The sequence below is a fragment of the Phoenix dactylifera genome, chromosome 1 (assembly GCF_009389715.1).
Source record: "Phoenix dactylifera cultivar Barhee BC4 chromosome 1, palm_55x_up_171113_PBpolish2nd_filt_p, whole genome shotgun sequence".
NCBI classification, from domain to species: domain Eukaryota; kingdom Viridiplantae; phylum Streptophyta; class Magnoliopsida; order Arecales; family Arecaceae; genus Phoenix; species Phoenix dactylifera.
The window spans coordinates 39,378,499-39,395,986 of record NC_052392.1 but is presented as its reverse complement, the minus strand read 5'-3'; the positions used below and the strand labels follow the sequence as shown (position 1 = coordinate 39,395,986).

Below are 17,488 nucleotides of genomic sequence, written 5' to 3'. Positions count from 1 at the left end.
ATTTTTATGGAATATATCGAATATAGTTTTGGTATTACATGGTCAGTATTTTTGAATTTTTAGTGAATATTGCACAGGTTACTTATATATACTTGAGGAGTTTTAATTACTAGAATATAGTCTGCCAAACATGGTAATCTTAGATCATCGAAGATCAAATTATCTCAAGATAAGAATCACTAGTAATCTAACATCGCCTTCCAAATTGCTTAATCGCGGCATTGACCAGGCCATGATTGTCCCTGCTATTAGATCTAGTGTCCATAAAAAAACTCAACCTTTTGGTTGTATTACGGGTATTCAAGAGTGGTGGTGATCAGGATAGTTGCATCTCTAAGTCAAATTCGCATGAAAAGTGAACCTATAAATGCTCCTTCGGAAACCCACAACGATTAAATCTTCCTGATTTATAAGTGAAATACTGGGGGAAAAGTGATCTTACTTCCTCTATTTTATCTTAAAAAAAACTCAGCCCGTTGGAAAACCAAATCCAACCCAATTGCTTCCTCTATTTGTTGAGCAAATTCCAACAAGGTGGCAAGATCACGCGAGAAATTGCCATGGGCCAATTGGGCCAACTAACCGTCTTAACAGGCTTGGCTTGTGAAAGAAGTAGCAATGGACTTCAGCTGGAGTTAAATATGTCGCGCGGCCTTTTCACTTGATGGGCAGACCATAGGCCAAATGGTTTAGATTATAGGAATCTAATGTATACTTAGATGATGTTTGACATCACTTTCATTTTCTTTTTCTATTTTTAAAAATAAAATATTTATTTTTAATTTTTAAAATAAAAATATATTTGGTATAATCAATTATTTTTAAATTATAAATATGGTGACAATGGTGGAGATGATAATAGTAGTGGTAGATATAGATAATGGTGCTGCCGGCAGGAATAGTGGCAGAATGGTTGCAGTGACGATGGAGGCAGTGACGATAGGTGGTGTCAGTGACAAAGTGGAGACAACGATGATAGTGGTAGCAATGCAATGGCAAGGTCAATGATGGTTCAATATAGGTTGGGGTGGAGGTAACGATACAAAAGCATAAGGTGGTGAAGACAGTGTTATTATGGTAGCAATAAAACATACAAGTTTCTTATTTTTAAAATATCAACATTCAAATTATTTTAAGAAAAAGAATAAGGAGGAAAGAATCAGAGGTGGCAATTTAAGGAGGTTTACAGCTTATTAGCATATACTGGTTCAAGTTACAAACAAGTCAACCCATTTACGCCGGTTCATCGAACATGTCAAGTTCAAGTTTAGGTCTTTGATCTACTTAACTCATTTTTAATTATTTAATAATTAGATCAATTTATAAACCAATAGATTTAACCCATTAACAATATATTTAACTTCATTTAAAATCTACTCAACCAGTTTAACGCAATCTATATAACTTATTTTAGATCTATTTGACCTATTAAAAATCTTTCTAACTTGTTTAATAAGATTCAACCTATTGAATAAATAAGTTATAGACCCAATTATCTATTTAATGAAAAAGCTGGTTTTGAATTCTTGGCCTGTTTAACACATAATTCAGATTTAGCTTGATAAAATTTTTTAATGCCACCTTCATCCGACCTTCGACTGCAAGCTTGCTTTGGGAAACTACGGAAGTGCCCTCAGAAGTGTTTGGCCTGTAGTTGTTGGCGGAATATCTATCATTTTCCCCCGACGTCAACGTCACAATCTCCCATATAATTAATCTATCCCATACCTTTGCGAAGAACAAATACTTATATATATATATATATATATATTAATCAAGCACTTAAATCCACAGCAGGAAAGCCCAAAGAGAGAGAGAGAGGGGGGCGGCGACACGTGTCAAAACCAAGGAGGAAAGCTAAAAAGACTCCACCGTCTCCGTCCGCCATTTTTTTACGTTCTTCCTTCCCTGGAGTTGGAATTGGAACCCCACTGCTCGTACTATGTTTCGTCGCTATCGCCACCTTCTTCGGCCTCGAATTCTATAAAAAAAATTAAAGTCACTTCTTCCAGTTGTTTGATGATAGTCTATTAGTCTCACTTCCTTTTCTACGGCTTCCGTTCGCTCAGCCATAAATGTCTATTCCCTGTAAGAAAGAGGAAGTACCTTTAATTCCGTAGGAAGGTGGAGCGTCTTTAGTACTTGTTTCCTTGTGCATGGAATCGGAATCCTTTAATATTATTGAATCAGCTATCAGTGGGCAGGACCATCCAATCCCATGATTTAAAGTTTTCAGACTCCCTGCCTCCTCGACTTTCCTTGACCCACTTCTGCTCCTCCCTTCCATGGCAGACCTGCTGCCGTTGTGCGGGGTTCTCCAGGCCTTCAGACATAATGCAGCAGCTGTCCTCGGCAGACTAGACCTCTCCACCAGTGCATGCATGGAGACTTATTTCCATCTCTCTGCATGTAATGTTTATGTCTTTGTTCACTTCACAACTTTAAACAAAATTACTTTAATATTAAGCAATGGATAAATCACCTGAACTTTAGTGCAATTTTGGGCATGATGTACAGAAGAATGAAAAATATTATTGGTAGGTTCCTGTTTATATAGTCCATTATTATAGCTGTGTGCACCGAACAACGTACGTAGATATCGCGTATTATCGCATGTTATATGCATAAATCTCAAGAAATATGGTTAATGATATTCACAAAAATCTTGGGATCCACTGTGACTGACATTTAGGCCTTGTTACTAAGATCTTCCAGAAAGGTATCGCTACCGTAGTTACGAGAGAAACGGAGTACTTAAAGGTGATCATATGATGCAATATTTGAAGGTGATTATGTTCTGAATAATATTTGCTCCGAGCTTCTAGCTAGCTGCAGCCCTAATTGATTTCCACCACAATTTTAATGTTGAGTTTTCGAATAAATTTTTTCAATATCCAAATAGGGTCTTGAGGCAAATAAGAATGGTGCAATAACTCACCAACAAAGAGCAATTACTAGCTCCTACTTGCACAATGATATGTAATGGATTACTATGTCAGTTAAGCCTACTCTTCTTAGCAACATAACAATTCATTTTCATTCATTCCTTATTTTTTCCTCTTTCAAAAAATGATTGCTAGACCTACACACATATACCAATATCATGAATATACAAGTAATGCTATCATAAAGCAATTCTTGCAAATTCAAAACACAAAGCTATACAGCTATATTTCAGCACTTTTATTGCTCATTTTATTGAATTAGTATGGTTTCAAGTATGAATTATCGGTCATTGGCCGAACACGAGAGTTAAAACATCAGACATGTAGCATCTTTTTAAGATTATAAATTTGTCAAAATGTAAACATCACATATGTAACCTTCTCATATGAGGTCTCTGTGTTATCCGTGTATATTTTTTTTTTTTTTGGGTTAGTTTTTCACCATCTATGGTAGAAATTATCGTGCATCCCACAGTCTCCTTGCATGCTTATCGCATGAGGAAAAAATTGAAAATGAAGCCTCTTTTCATAACATATGTTTATGAATAAAAGAAAACTTAGAGCCATCCACTTGCATTACATGTATCGAGATCAATATGTATATATGACTCCACACTTTTCACTTTCTGAAGTGACCCACAATTTATTCATGTAGGTCCAACATCTTGCATCCCTATTTACGAATTGGGTCATAGATAGATACATTTCACCTAAACAAGCATATAAATTTAGCATTTTCTTTCTCACACAAGAAAAATAAAAACTTCTCTATTTATAACTTTTATACGTATACTTATTTTTCCATGTTGACGCAAATTTCTTTGCAATAGAATGACATCTACCAAGAGGAAAGTATCATAAGTATATCCTAAAACATAATAAACTCTACTTATGGTAGCGTTTAAAAGCATCTTGGGCTTGGAAGGCCTCAAAGGAGGGTGATGTTCTTGAGGATGCTTCCAAGAGGAAAACATTATCCTTGGAGCAAGTGTCATTGAAAAAGAGACTGACTTTAAGCACACTGTGAGTGTGGATCCTGTGCCCATGCATGTGTATGTAAGTATGCGCCATACATCGAGACATACATCGAGTCCTTTTGCGCTTCCTTGATGTTCTGCGTAGGCCTCGGTGCATGACCCTAAGTACCTAACCTAGACAATACAAAACTTTGTGACCTTATCCTTTGGATTAATTTCTCTATCTATGGTCATTTGTTCCAATGTTTTCAAATCTGGACTGTTCATCAAACAAGAAATTAAAATTACTAGGCTAACCATGGGGTCAACCAAAAATAAACCATGAAATCACCATGATATAATAATATTTGATTCCAAATCCTTTGGTGCTGCTTTTGCACCTTACACAGCTGTGCATATTCGGATTGTCTCCATATCGCCAATCTCTAAAAAGGAGGGTTCTCGCACAATCTGTCTATTCAGCATGTTTGCATCCCAACATAATACGTCCTTCATTTTCAAGATAAGTGACATAGTAGCGATCGATGCATGAAGATGTATTGTAGATGATCCTTGCTTTATATGTATTATTCTAGTAAATTAATTATAAAATAAAAAATAAAAATTATGTATAAGTATGTATTATTATTTAAAAAATAAAAATTTTATAAAAATGAGAAGCGAAAAAAGAAAGAAAGAAAGGATTCACCAGGACTCGAGAGTCATCATGACTAAACTTATTAGGAGCTAATAAGTTGTGGAATAAACAATCATGCGATCATTCACTGTTTTCCCCCCCTTTTTTTTGTTCCTTGGCTGAGGATCATTCGCTGGTTCGAAATTAAGTTTATTAATTTCTATGATCCAATTGAACTTAGTAATAAAAGAAGACCAAAATAGGCTCTAAGGAGCCAATAACAAAAATGCATTCTTCCATCTCAAAATAAGTAAATTAATTAAATAAAAGACTTTATGGAGAAGCTATGAACCCATTTAATTTGTTGAAACCAACTGACATAAACAAAGAAGGAAATAGAACTAAACAGCTCACCATCCACGAATATCAATTTTTTTTATTGATAGGTCTATATATGTGTGGAGAGAAAGAGAAAGAGAACACAAGGAGATGATGCGGGGGAGAGAGATGGAGAGAGTCATCCGTAGAACCTAGACGTGTGTTTGCTGGAGATTCATGGCTCAATCACCTGGTTGAGAAGAGATAAAAAGCAAACCCTCAACAATGAGATTTAGGATCCGGAGAAGAGAGATAAGAAAGCTTATAAAGCATAATATTTTTTTTATAAAAAAGGTAAATAATATATTTTTTGGTAAATCTAATTATTAAACGAATCTAAAATATATAAATACATTTTTGTAAGCATCAGAAAGTAACATGTCTTACAAGTCGGAAAGGATATCTGTCACAGTCATTCGTAGAGTAAGTCTCATATGATCAACAACATATGTCATTATCCAATCTGTAGCTCTATTAGTTTCTCTACAAACAATTCCACTTCAAGAGACCAAAAAAATGTTCCTATTTTCAAACAATTCTGTCTCAAAGAATGAATATTGATCTGTAAAAGGTGTTGAATTAGCAAGCCACCTAATAACAGTCCAAAAATCCACCTTAAGAATAATATGATACATCCTCAAAATTCTAATTATATATACAATGTATAACTAATCATGAGCCGTCTCGAGTTTAAATTATATTCATTTTTTATCATATTCAAGACTAAATCTATTTAAAATTTGATATTTTCTATGTTCAACCTAGGCCGCTGATCAAATGCAATACCATTCTTTCCCGTACAGGATGTTGTTCAGTCATAGACGCTAAAGTATCGGACAATCAAAAAAAAGTTCAACCAGTTTGTCACAAATCTGAAAGCTCCATTCGGTCATTCAACCACTGATATGAGCGGGTTTCACCGATAAGAGCGGTTTTTCCTTTTATTCCGGTTCCAGGGGTTATTCCGGGCCAATTGGTTGTGGTACGGCCTACGACCAAGTTAATGAAGTCCAAACTCCAAAGAGTGGGTTAACAAACGGACCAGAAACAGTTATGGGCGGCCTTTATCTTAAACCTTGTACGAACCCGGAGAGGGGGGCCAATACAATTAGAGGTATAAAACGGACTCACTAAAAAATATATTTTTATTTTTTATTTTATCTTTGAAATCTTTTCTGCAATGGGCAGCCTAAGACAAACTCACTATAAAAAAGACTTTTTTTTTCTATTTTATCTTTGAGGTCTTTTCTGCAATGAGTCTTTGTTGGCCCAGGGTCTGAGGTGCCTCAATCGTGTAAAAGCTGGGCTGTCTTGTTCAGAGGAGTGAATTAATGAACTTATTTCAGGCCAAACATATATTTAGAAAAATTAATAAGGCTGCAAATTGGATGACTGCTTATGCACCAGCTATTCTAATAGTATTCTCTAGATCAATGAGAGGAAGTCGTCTATCACATTCGGTGATATTTTATTAGAACAGGGGCCACGCCTACCATGTATAGGGCTGTTAATGAGCCGAGCTGCTCGGGCTCGGCTCGGGCTCGACTCGTTAGTCAAACGAGCCCGAGCCCAATATGAGGCTCGTTTACACTCAAGCCCGAGCCCGAGCTCGAGCCCAAGCAGTTCACGAGCCCAAACGAGCTCTAGTCTCCCACTGAAAGATCTTATTTCAGCACCATAATTCATAAAAATCTGACCACATAAAGAAAAATAGCTTATTATCGAGCCCGAGCCCGAGCTCGAGCCTGATTACGAGCCTGAGCTCAGACTCGTTTTGGAGCTCGTAATTGAAACGAGATTTACGAGCTCAAGTCCGAGCCTTTGCTTTGCCAAACAAGTCCAAGCTCGAGTCCAATATAGAGCTCGTTACCGAGTCCGAGCTTGGGCTTCTGTAAAATGAGCCGAGCCGAACTCTTTCGGGCTCGGCTCGGCTCGGCTCGTTAACCGTCCTAATCATGTACCAGCGGCACGAAAGGTCGGGTAAAATGAGAAATGTGATGATATCTAGACCGTACAATGAGACTCCCTTCCCACGCAATTCGCCGGATGAAACGCACGCGGGTCTTAATTATGCGCCGGGGCCCGGGCAAGGAAACACGAAAATCGAGGCTCCGAGGCGACGGAAATGACCCGACGGACGGTCAGGATGAGATCATGATCGGTTCCGGCGCGTACGAAGGCAGCGTGATGCGGTACGCCGACAAAAGCTGCGCCGGATCACATGGGATCCGATACGGCGGATCGGATAAATCAAGGAGCGCGAAGCGCATCGGAGCGAGCGCGGCAGGGCAAGTACTTGTGTACACAGCGTATACAGTTGAGTTGATATTATTGTCTCTTTATAAATCATCACACTCTGCCACTGATCAAGCTTTAATCATGGAGAGGGTCCGCTGTGGGGATGGACATGTATCACACCAAATATAGGGGTCTAGTTTATCAATCATGGATCGTCCATTGTATCCCGTGATGGTATATGATTGACCGACATGCAAGACATATATCTTGTTGCGTCCCAATCTACTAGATCATGACCGTTGCATGATATATAGATTTTTATTATTATTTTTTAACAGGTTCACACAGGATGAATGTGGCCAACAAAATTAAAAAATAAAACACTATATAATAGTCTAGCCAACTTCCCACCTAAACAAAATCACCGAAATAGTGGATCACATAGGAGACCACTTAGCCAGTCATCCCATTAATCTTCCTGAACATGTCTCCTAAGTAGTCCACCGGAGTAGTGGACCACTTAGGAGACAAAATCTTATGGATCAATAGTCGACCCTCATATGGATTTTTTTTTTTTTTTTTTTTCAGTAGCTCGAGATTGAGAAGTGGATCTTGTTTAGTTCAGTAGTGAATCTCCCATGATATTGGACTTCTTCTACCAACTTGTAGTTGAAACTTAGATTTCTTCAATTCAGCCGTAAACTTGCACACAATATGACTTTACTGAATCTTGCATGATGCATGTTTTTTTTTTAACAGTCGGTGATTGAAACTTAGATTTCTTCAATTCAATCATATATCAGAGGATTCAGAGCACAATATGACCAAATTTACAATCTCTTAAAATAGAAAAGGCAACATTTTTTTCGAAGAAAAACGTTGAATGACCTAGAGATTGAATATATTGGAGGCCAGGATTCGTAAGAAAATTTTATACTTTAGAAACTTCAGCTTTTTATAGTGAATTTTTGCTATGGTTTTTGTTTATGAATATAGGTCAATAGTCCGAACTATATAAATATTTCGTTCTCTTTTTTTTCTACATTGTTTCATTTTTCTTCGTGTTTCTTGCAATAGAATACGATTCTTGCATGCGACCTAGTGTCAATCCATAGACATAACAGTCCTTTCAAAATGTTTCTTATGATTTTTGAGTGCATATATTTCAGTCTCAATCCATAGACCTAATAGAACTTTCAAAATGTTTCTTATGATTTTTGAGCGGATATAATTTTAGATTGATATTTAGATCCGAATTGGCTAAATAGTTTAAGGTTTTGGAGTGGGAGATACAAGTTATATATGTACGTGCCATCGAAAATTGAAATGTCGCACCTGGTACAAACAATGCGTGATAACCAAAACACATAGTCAAGAACACTAACTTACATGTGAGACATTATCCAAGAACAGTAACTTACATGCGAGGAGATTCTACTTCTCATCTAAAAACAAAGTAGGATGATTGAATATAAGGGTAAAAGTGTTACCTAAAAAACACCACAGAAGCAGCAGGGGAAAGGAAGATATCACCACATGACTATGTTTACAATTGTAGACAAAATATATGAGACTGTAGCCCCTTGCAGTTTCACTCCACAAATAATTTGCTCTCCTGCAAGAATATTTTGATGTTTGCATGCAAAATGGGTCGCAATAATATTATTTGATGCACCTGTTTATGGCGACACCCAGGCTGCCACCTTTTTTCACCAACAGGGGTCAGAAAACAGCCAGTCCAAGAGGCATGGGTGAGATTGTTTAAGGAGTAGATGCAAAAGCTTTGTTAATTTTCCGCTTAAAGTTTGAATAAGGAATGAATTAAGTTTAAATATATAATACCCAGTGCTACCCATCCTATATTGAAATCATTGTGAATTGAGATGATTCCGATGAATGACATGTGTTCCCTGAATCGTAAACTTAAGCTATTAATTAATTTTTTTAAATTTGAGCAGATTAAGATATGTCAACAATGTACAATTGGCTGTATATACATAAGCAATATTGCATGCTACTTGGGTGGTACGTAAATGGCACCCTTAAGATTTCTAAGTTCTCTCGTGTTACAAATCGGCTATATTGGTCAGCTTTGCATGTACCAATTTTACTTATATAAGATTTGAAGGTCAAGGTTTGATTTTCTGAATAGTTTATAGAAAAAAAATGTACCAAAACAACTCTAAATATCATTATATTAGCTGTATGGCAAAATATATTTTTCTTAAAAGAATATATTAATCATTCATTAATAAATGAAATGCCTCTTTTCTCTAATCTTTTTCCAATTGTTGCTTCTCTATCTAATCTTCATTCAGATTTTAAAAGATGGACACATGTGATTAATCTCAACGTAGAATTGGACATGCATCTATCTGATTATACCACATCTTTCTCCAGCATGCAGGAGGCTACACCCATCTCTCTCTCTCTCTGGCTCATCTCGGTTTCTTGCTCTATTTCTCTCATCTACTCTCTCAATCTTCTCTCAATCTTAGATCTCTCCTTACGCTCTCTCATTGAGAAAGCAAGATAAGATTAGCATAAGAGAGAGAGAGAGAGAAAGAGAGGGGGAGGGGAGGGGGGTTATGATAGAATAATACGTCCCCAGGGCTTGAGAGGGATACGAGAGCATGCATGCACTGGAGAGGGACTCCATGCGTGCGTGAATAGCTTGAGTGGAGATGAACGGCATGATGGACGATCAAGGGGCAGGAGTGCATGCGATAACAAATGCAGATTAATTGGAGCGAGATTGTATCCAAAGTTTTACACAGGATAAAAGTCTTTCACATGTTGGGAACCCACAGATCACGATGATAAGTCACATAAACTGATAAACAACCTCTAAAATAGCAAAAAAAAAAAAAAAAAAAAAAACTTTACTTCTCTTTGCCTGTTCTTATGAGGTATATTAGGAAATAATAAGAGAATTTAGCCATTATATATTATATAAAATTAGACAGCCATGAGAAAAAGTGAAAAACTATGAACCGGAGAAGAATCTATTCTAAAATTTAGTTGCCAAGCAAGTTTCTAATTAATGCACTTCGGATCGAGGCATGGCATGGGGTTAGAACGTCCCATCAGCTTTGCTTTTGTTGGAGCGCGGCGCATGGCCTCGGTTGGAGGAGATGTTGTCTCCATCTAGTGGGAAACTCGGTGGTGTGAACCGTGTCACATCAAATCTTGATAAAGATAAAAAGCTATACGTACGTACTGGAATTTGACAGTGTTTGATATTTTTTTATCAGAAGCCAATATATTGACGAGTGATATGCGGAAAGAACCAAGGTAATGCAAGCCATCGAAACAATGAGGGCTGCAACGAAGAGTGCAAATGATTCGAGTGATACATTCTTCAGTCTATTTGTAAACGACCAAGTCATTTAATTGTATTTTTTTGAGAGACTAGCCTAGGTCCCGCTTGCTTCTGCATGCATAGATCAGCAAGAATGCCCCATATTGCTAGTTTTGATAAAAAATTATTCTATTTTATTTTCTACTCAAAATATTAAAAATAATATATTTTTATTTTCTACGCATGCATTCATCCATTCTTATTTTCTTTAATCTTGAGCTAATCACTTTCATTAGGGAAAATCGGCTTCATTGATGCATTAGAATTGATATGTAATACCCAGTTTCATGATAAATTAATTTATGAGCGACATCCTTAGCTGGCAAAGGCTGATTTGGCAAGCCATGAACATACCTGAACTATAGAAAAACAAAAATTAAAGGAAGAACAGCTAGCATTTATTATATTATAGATTAGCCGGTATAGATTTTTTTATTTTTCTGAAGCTTAGGTAGGATTAGAGATGAAAAAGATGTCAGCATTAGCAGAAGATTATCGATCGATCATACTTTCTTGCCTCAGCCATTATTGAGTAAGAAAGATTTCTGATACATCCCTTCGAATGAAAACAAAGATACACCATCATCTTCTGGTTTTTCTTAAAAAAATATAATTAGTGAAAACAAATCACGAGCATTTGTAAGTGAAAATTATGATTAGAAGGCAAGCATGTCAAATGGTACCAATTTATGTTTAGACCCAACTCATAACTGAAGTGGGGACTCGGGAGTCATGGGAGGCATGATCCAAGTAAGGAACTCACCACCATCAGTGCCGAGCGTGGAGATGAAGACGGGTTAGGTCTAGTTTGAGGACATCCAAGGTTTTTATCAGAAATATCTTGAGGACCCAGTGGGTACAATATCAGATTAGGCTTGTAGATCTCTTGGCCTGTGTGTATCCTCGGTCCGGCATGGATCTCACGAAGACTTTGATGGGAACCAGATAGAGGTTTCGAACCAACTTAACTGATGTCATTCAAGTCTAGCTCCTTAAAACTTAGATCCAACCTCCCAAGTGATGGATTATGTCCAGGTTTAAATCTTAGACTAGAAGCTAACTTGGAGCAAGAATTAATTTAAGAACTGAGTTCTCGTAGTTTTCTGCATCAATCTTGCTCAGGCCAGGCATAACAATTTAAAGGAAAGGTTGTAAGCTATTCCTAGCACACAGATCGACCTTATTGATACCTCTCTCTCTCTCTCTCTCTCTCTCTCTCTCTCTCTCTCTCTCTCCAAAAAAAAGAAAAAAAAAGAGTGATGAGTTATTCTAGAAGCTGTAGCCAAACAGAAGTAGGATAATTGGTGGAATAACTATTCCCTTCAAGCCAAACCAGCCTAACAATCTAAGACAGAGATGAGAGAAGGGGAGCTTGCAGAAACTATTCGAGTAGATTTCATGGGATAAAAAACAAGTATTAGGGAATAAGGGAGTCTGGTGCTTACTCACGTATGGCGAAGCTACCCCCGCCATATTAGTGTCGTGCTCTGGATGTAAAAGTTTAGGCATTTAATATCCCCATCCACGCGACAACCTTCCCCTTGTCCCAGTTCAGGGAATGCTTTGAATATATTCTGAACCAGAGACTGCTATTTAAAAATTAGAAGTCACTTGCTGCAATGGAAGGAATGTAGTAGCATATTGGTACATGCCAGATGGATCGTTCTTCTTGACTTCCCTTCATTGAGTGGACCTATGTTTTTTTTTTCTGTAAAAAAATTGTAGAAGACTATTATGGCCATTAGAAGGTGCAAATTCTCCAACAACTTGCATTAATGCGCCAAAGTATTAGTAATTTGTTAAAAGAGCAATGCTAAATTGACCTGCCAATGTGACTTGAGGTGTGTATCCCAATTAATGTCACACCTTTCTGTTTGGCAATTAAAGATTATGCGTTTGAGCAGTATTTGGAATTTTGGATCTGGATAATTATAGTGCAGGTGTATTATCAATTAAAGATCTTCTTTTCTTGGTGGAAGAAGAACAAACATCTAAATGGATAATTTTTTATCCCTAAATCGTTAAAGAGTTTCACACCTTTATTATTATTATTATTATTATTATTTTGGAGAACTTAGCACTTCTTTCCATATGCACAAAATTATTTATAACTATGCACATATTAGGAAATAAGTAAGCAGAGGCTTTGAGGACAAAACTTTGAAACTTGAAATGGGTGTCAAAATTCCGATCAAACAAAATAAAAAATTATAGTCCGATGAAGAAACCAATTATTGAATATACATATTTTTTATTTACTACTTGTCGATGTGCCTTGGGGAGTATATCATTCCCCAAATCATATATACAGAGAAAATAACATTAATATTTCTTGATATGCAGAATATATACACGAGCACTTAGAAATCAGATAAAACATAATATATTTAAACAATTTATCTTGCAGTGCAACTAATTGCTTCATTTGAGCTAAAAGTAGCCTTAAAAGGGTCCCACTTTTACTGCAGAGTTATCTTTCTTTCTTTTTTCCGCTCATGACAGCTTGCATAATTAGCACGAGAGACGCACAACGCAACACACATCCCGACAAATTCAGGGAATGAGACTAAGAGCGAGCGAGCGAGAGAGCAAGAGGACTCGATTTCTTTTTCAACCCTTCTCAAGTTCGAACATCACCATGGAAGACCACAGCTCTTTGAAATGTGACGCCATGGCTGCCATGTAAGCACAACCCCCATATAGAAAACCAAGAACTAACGAAGACTCCCCAAAGACCCAACATAAGCATAAACAAAAAGGAAAAGGAAAGGGCAAATAAATATTAAAAAAAAGAGAGGGAGGAACAAAGGAGGAGGACCCCATTTCACACACAGCTCGAGAACCCGCTCAGGACTCGGCCGCCCTCGCCGGGTTCTGCGCCGCTTGTTTCACCCCCGGCCCCGCTCCTCCTCCTCCCGCCGCCGCCCCCCCCGCAGCAGGCCCACCGCTTCCATTCTCGCCCGGCCCCGCTCCGCCCGTCGCCGCCGCAGCCGCTTGTGGCAGGCGGAGCTCCACCCGACCGTCGATGCAGGCGGCGCACTTGCGCTCGATCCACCCCTCGAAGTCGTAGCCGTACCCGAATATCCTCCGCCCGGAACAGAGCCGCCCTACGATCCCGGCGATCACGCCGAGCACCGCTATCACCGCGAGCACGCCGATCAGCGGCCCGTACGATCCCCCACCGTTCGCCGTCGATGCCGCGTCGTACACCGGCGAGGGTGGCGATGGCGGCTGCTGCTGCTGCTGCTCCAGTGGGTACGACATTTCCTACACGCCAAAAAAACCCAAAAAGATTCGTTTCTTGAATGCCTTCCGACGCGGACGATCCAAAAAAACGCAGAAAGATCCGATTTTTGATGAATTTTTGACGCGAATAGGGTTCCAAAAGGCGAACAAAGCAGAGAAAAAGGGGGAAAGCGCTGGATCTCGAACAAGATTCAGAGGCATCTGGTGATGAACAAAAGAAATAAAACCCGAACTCTCTTCCTTCGGGTTCTTTCGGAGCCCAGAGAAGGGATTAAAGATCGAGAAAACGCGAGAATCGGAGCAAACCAAACCTCAATCCCGGGACGAACTCTTCGAATGGATTTCCGAGAGGAACACCTCTAGGTTCTCCGAGAGCGAAGAGCGAAGAGCAAAGAAAGAGTTGAAAAAAGGGAGGATTTTTAACACTAGTTTTGGGTTGTGGGGGGGGGGGGGGGAGGAGCTCGGCTGGGGTGCAGTACTCGTTGGAAGAGTTCGATCCCAGAAGGGTTTGATGCATGCCACGCGTCCAATCCGACGGCTACGATGGGGTTCCAAGGGGAAGGTGGTACCTCGGCAATAAATTTACTTTATTTGGTCTGGTTTTCGCTTTTCCATTTGGAGCACCGTCAATGGACGCTCCCTCCGTTGCCGCTGCCTTGGTGCCCACCGTGAGCTTTTTGATGATGTATCAGTGTGACAAAAAACGTTGATGAGGTTTGCTTTTTAAATTGCTTACTTTAAAAACACTTCCATTACATTATTTACAGGCATTGTTTCTCATTATATGGGCTCAAGAATGCCCACTCATTGGGTTATTGGACCACATATAGGGAGAGTGGCATACACTAAAGAATTGAACATGGGTGGGTGCGAGGCTTAGACAAAGAGAAATGCTTGATGGATTCATTATTTCCATCACCAACTTCCACATCCTCTTTTGTGGCCTGTAGGTAGGCTCCATTACCTTGTTGGATGAATTCCCTGCAGTTTGTTTATCAAGTCCTTTTAGGCGTAAAAAAATTGCTATATTGGATTGCAAATGATTGGAATAAAGGTGCGAAAGATACTATGATGAAAGCATCATATAAGATGGGAACTGCAGTTGAATCGGACAAAGCTGAGAGATATACTAATAGAAAGATCGGTTAATATTTGATATACATATGCGTGCTTCTCGGACGGATTGGAGGTGGCAAATAGTAAAATAAGTTTCTGAAGTATCGAATCATTTCCACCTAGATTGTAGGAATTGAGTATTTGGTAGGCTGTGACCGACTAGAGCAATAGGGTAAGATTTGGTTTTCCAATTAAAGTTGCACATTGATGAATGAATCGGACAAAATTGAGAAACTTGGGGGATAGTTAGGGTTGCATGTCGGCAAAATAATAGACAACTATACAACATTTCGAGATGTATGCAATGATATGCTTTTTAGAGAACTCGAGGTGGCATGCATAGAGACTGATGGAACGGTCAATTAATATATGCCACGTTGCTGATATGTATACAATATCATGCTTTTTGATGAATTGGAGGTAGCAGACACCAAAATAAGATTCTAAAGGATCAAATCACTTGCATCTAGATTATCGGAGTTGAGTACGTGGTCGGTTGTGACTAACTAGAGTAATGAGCAAGATCTAACTTTTAATTAAAGCTGCATATTGATAATTGAATCAGACAAAATTAAGAGATCTAGGGTACAGTTAAGGTTGTATACCGACAAAATAACTAGCATCTATGTCACATTTTCGATAATGTATGTAATGATATGATTGCTAGAGAATTAGAGGTAGCATTAAGACTGATAGAACGATCAGCTAATATATGCCATGTTGGTGATATACATATAACGACGTGCTTTTTGATGAATTAAAGGTGGCGGATACCAAAATAAGATTCTAAAGTATCTAGTCACCTAAATCTACATTTTAGGAGTTCTATATGTTGTAGCTTGCGACTGCCTATAGTAATAGGATAAGATTCGATTTTATTTATAGTCGTACTAATAAATAGATCGGATATAATCAAGATATTAGGTTAATTAACGTTGCATGTTGACAAAATGATTAGCACATGTGTCATGTTTTTGAGGAGCATGGATTGATGTGCTTGTCATAGAATTAAAGGGGGGGCATAGATTGATAACATGGTCGATATATATATGCCAAAATTTTTGATGTGTATACAATGATATGCTTCTTGATGAATTATAGTTGGCTATCATTGAAACAAGATTCTAAAGTATTGAATCACATATACCTAGATTGTCGGAGTGAAGTACATTGTAGGTGGTGAGTGGCTAGACTCATAAGGTAAGAATTAATTTCTATTTGAAGTTGACACTGATAAATAAGCTGGACAAAATTGAGAAAATATGGATGTTCATAAGGTTGGATGTTGACAGAATGATCAATGGCTGTATCACATTCTCGAGATGAATGTAATGACACGCTTGTTGAAGGATTAAAGGTGGCAAATAGACAGAGTTAAAATTTTAAGCATCAAACCAATTGAACCCAAATTGTGGGAACTGAATACTTGGTAGCACATAGTTATTGAAGTGATAGGGTGAAGTTGAAGCGACCCACATAGTTATTGTGGGTTGCTTCCTTCGCGGCTCATCACTCGGTAGGTTTTTTCTGGCTAGATCACGGGGTTATGCCATGCCTTTGCGCAGTATTTTGCTTTTTGATTTTGTTGGCTGTTTTCACACTCGCCAAATATGAGCCACCGATTTACCAAAAAAAAAAAAAAATAGGGTGAAGTTCTCTTTCTTTCTAAAGTTGCATATTGATGACTGAATTGTACAAATCATAGGTAGGCCAGGGTTAACATTTCATGTTGTTAGATACATGCTACATTGTTGAGATAAATGCAAAGATATGCCTTTTGACATATTGGAGTTAGCAAGCACTGAAACAGGATCTTGAAGCGTCAGATCACTTAAACAAAGGTTGTGGCAACTGACTACATGGTGGTTTGTGACTCACTGAAATTTGCTATCCATTGAAGATTGTGCATTAATTAATAGATTATACAAAATTGAGAAAATCAAGGTGCAGAAAGGTTGCTTGCAAACAACATAAATTGTAGTTGCGTGTAGTTTTAAATACCCACTATGTCATTTAGATGCATGCAATGATATGCTTCTCGAGAATTAAAGGTGGCATGTATTAAAAAGATTTTTAGGCATTAAATCATCTACATCCAAAATTATAGGAATAGAATAATGTCATATTGTGCGATTAGTTGAAGTAATATGGTGATAATATGGTTAAAATTTCTTTCCGCCTGAAGTTTCATGTAGACAAATGAATAGGACAAAATTGGGATTAGGGCACAGTGTAGGTTGTAGGCTATTAAAATGACCTACAATTATGCAAGAGTTGAATATATACCATGTTGTTGAGATAAAAGCAAATATATGCTCCTCAATGAACCGGAGGTGGCAGTGGAGCTGATCGATCATTAGGCAGGCCTCAGGCTTAAACTATATTTATTCTCAGTCGGATTTTGGGCCGAGTTTATTTGAAATTTGACATTTCCAATGCCCAAGTGCAGCCCATGATCAGCTCTAGGTGTTAGACACTAAAACAAGATTTTGAAGTATAATCACCTAAACCAAGGTTGTGAAAATTGACCATGTGGCAAGTTGTGAGTCGTTAAAGTAATAGGGTAATATTCGCTATCTTGCACATTGATAAATGAACTAGACAAAGTTGA

The 17,488-nt window shown here is 38.1% G+C and overlaps 1 protein-coding gene across 1 annotated transcript; it reads right to left on the bottom strand.

Annotated features, from left to right (window-relative positions):
• Positions 1-13,090: 13,090 nt before the first annotated feature.
• LOC103721828 lies at positions 13,091-14,191 on the bottom strand. The gene is made up of 2 exons (XM_008812184.4): positions 14,073-14,191; positions 13,091-13,782 (listed from the first exon to the last, which is right to left on the bottom strand). The coding sequence occupies exon 2, from the start codon at positions 13,777-13,779 to the stop codon at positions 13,363-13,365; it is 417 nt and encodes a 138-aa protein (XP_008810406.1). The 5' UTR covers positions 13,780-13,782; positions 14,073-14,191; the 3' UTR covers positions 13,091-13,362.
• Positions 14,192-17,488: the final 3,297 nt, after the last annotated feature.

Coding starts and splice junctions, on each gene's coding strand:
- LOC103721828 (XM_008812184.4), bottom strand. CDS start 13,779: ATGTCGTACCCACTGGAGCAGCAGCAGCAGCAGCCGCCATCGCCACCC.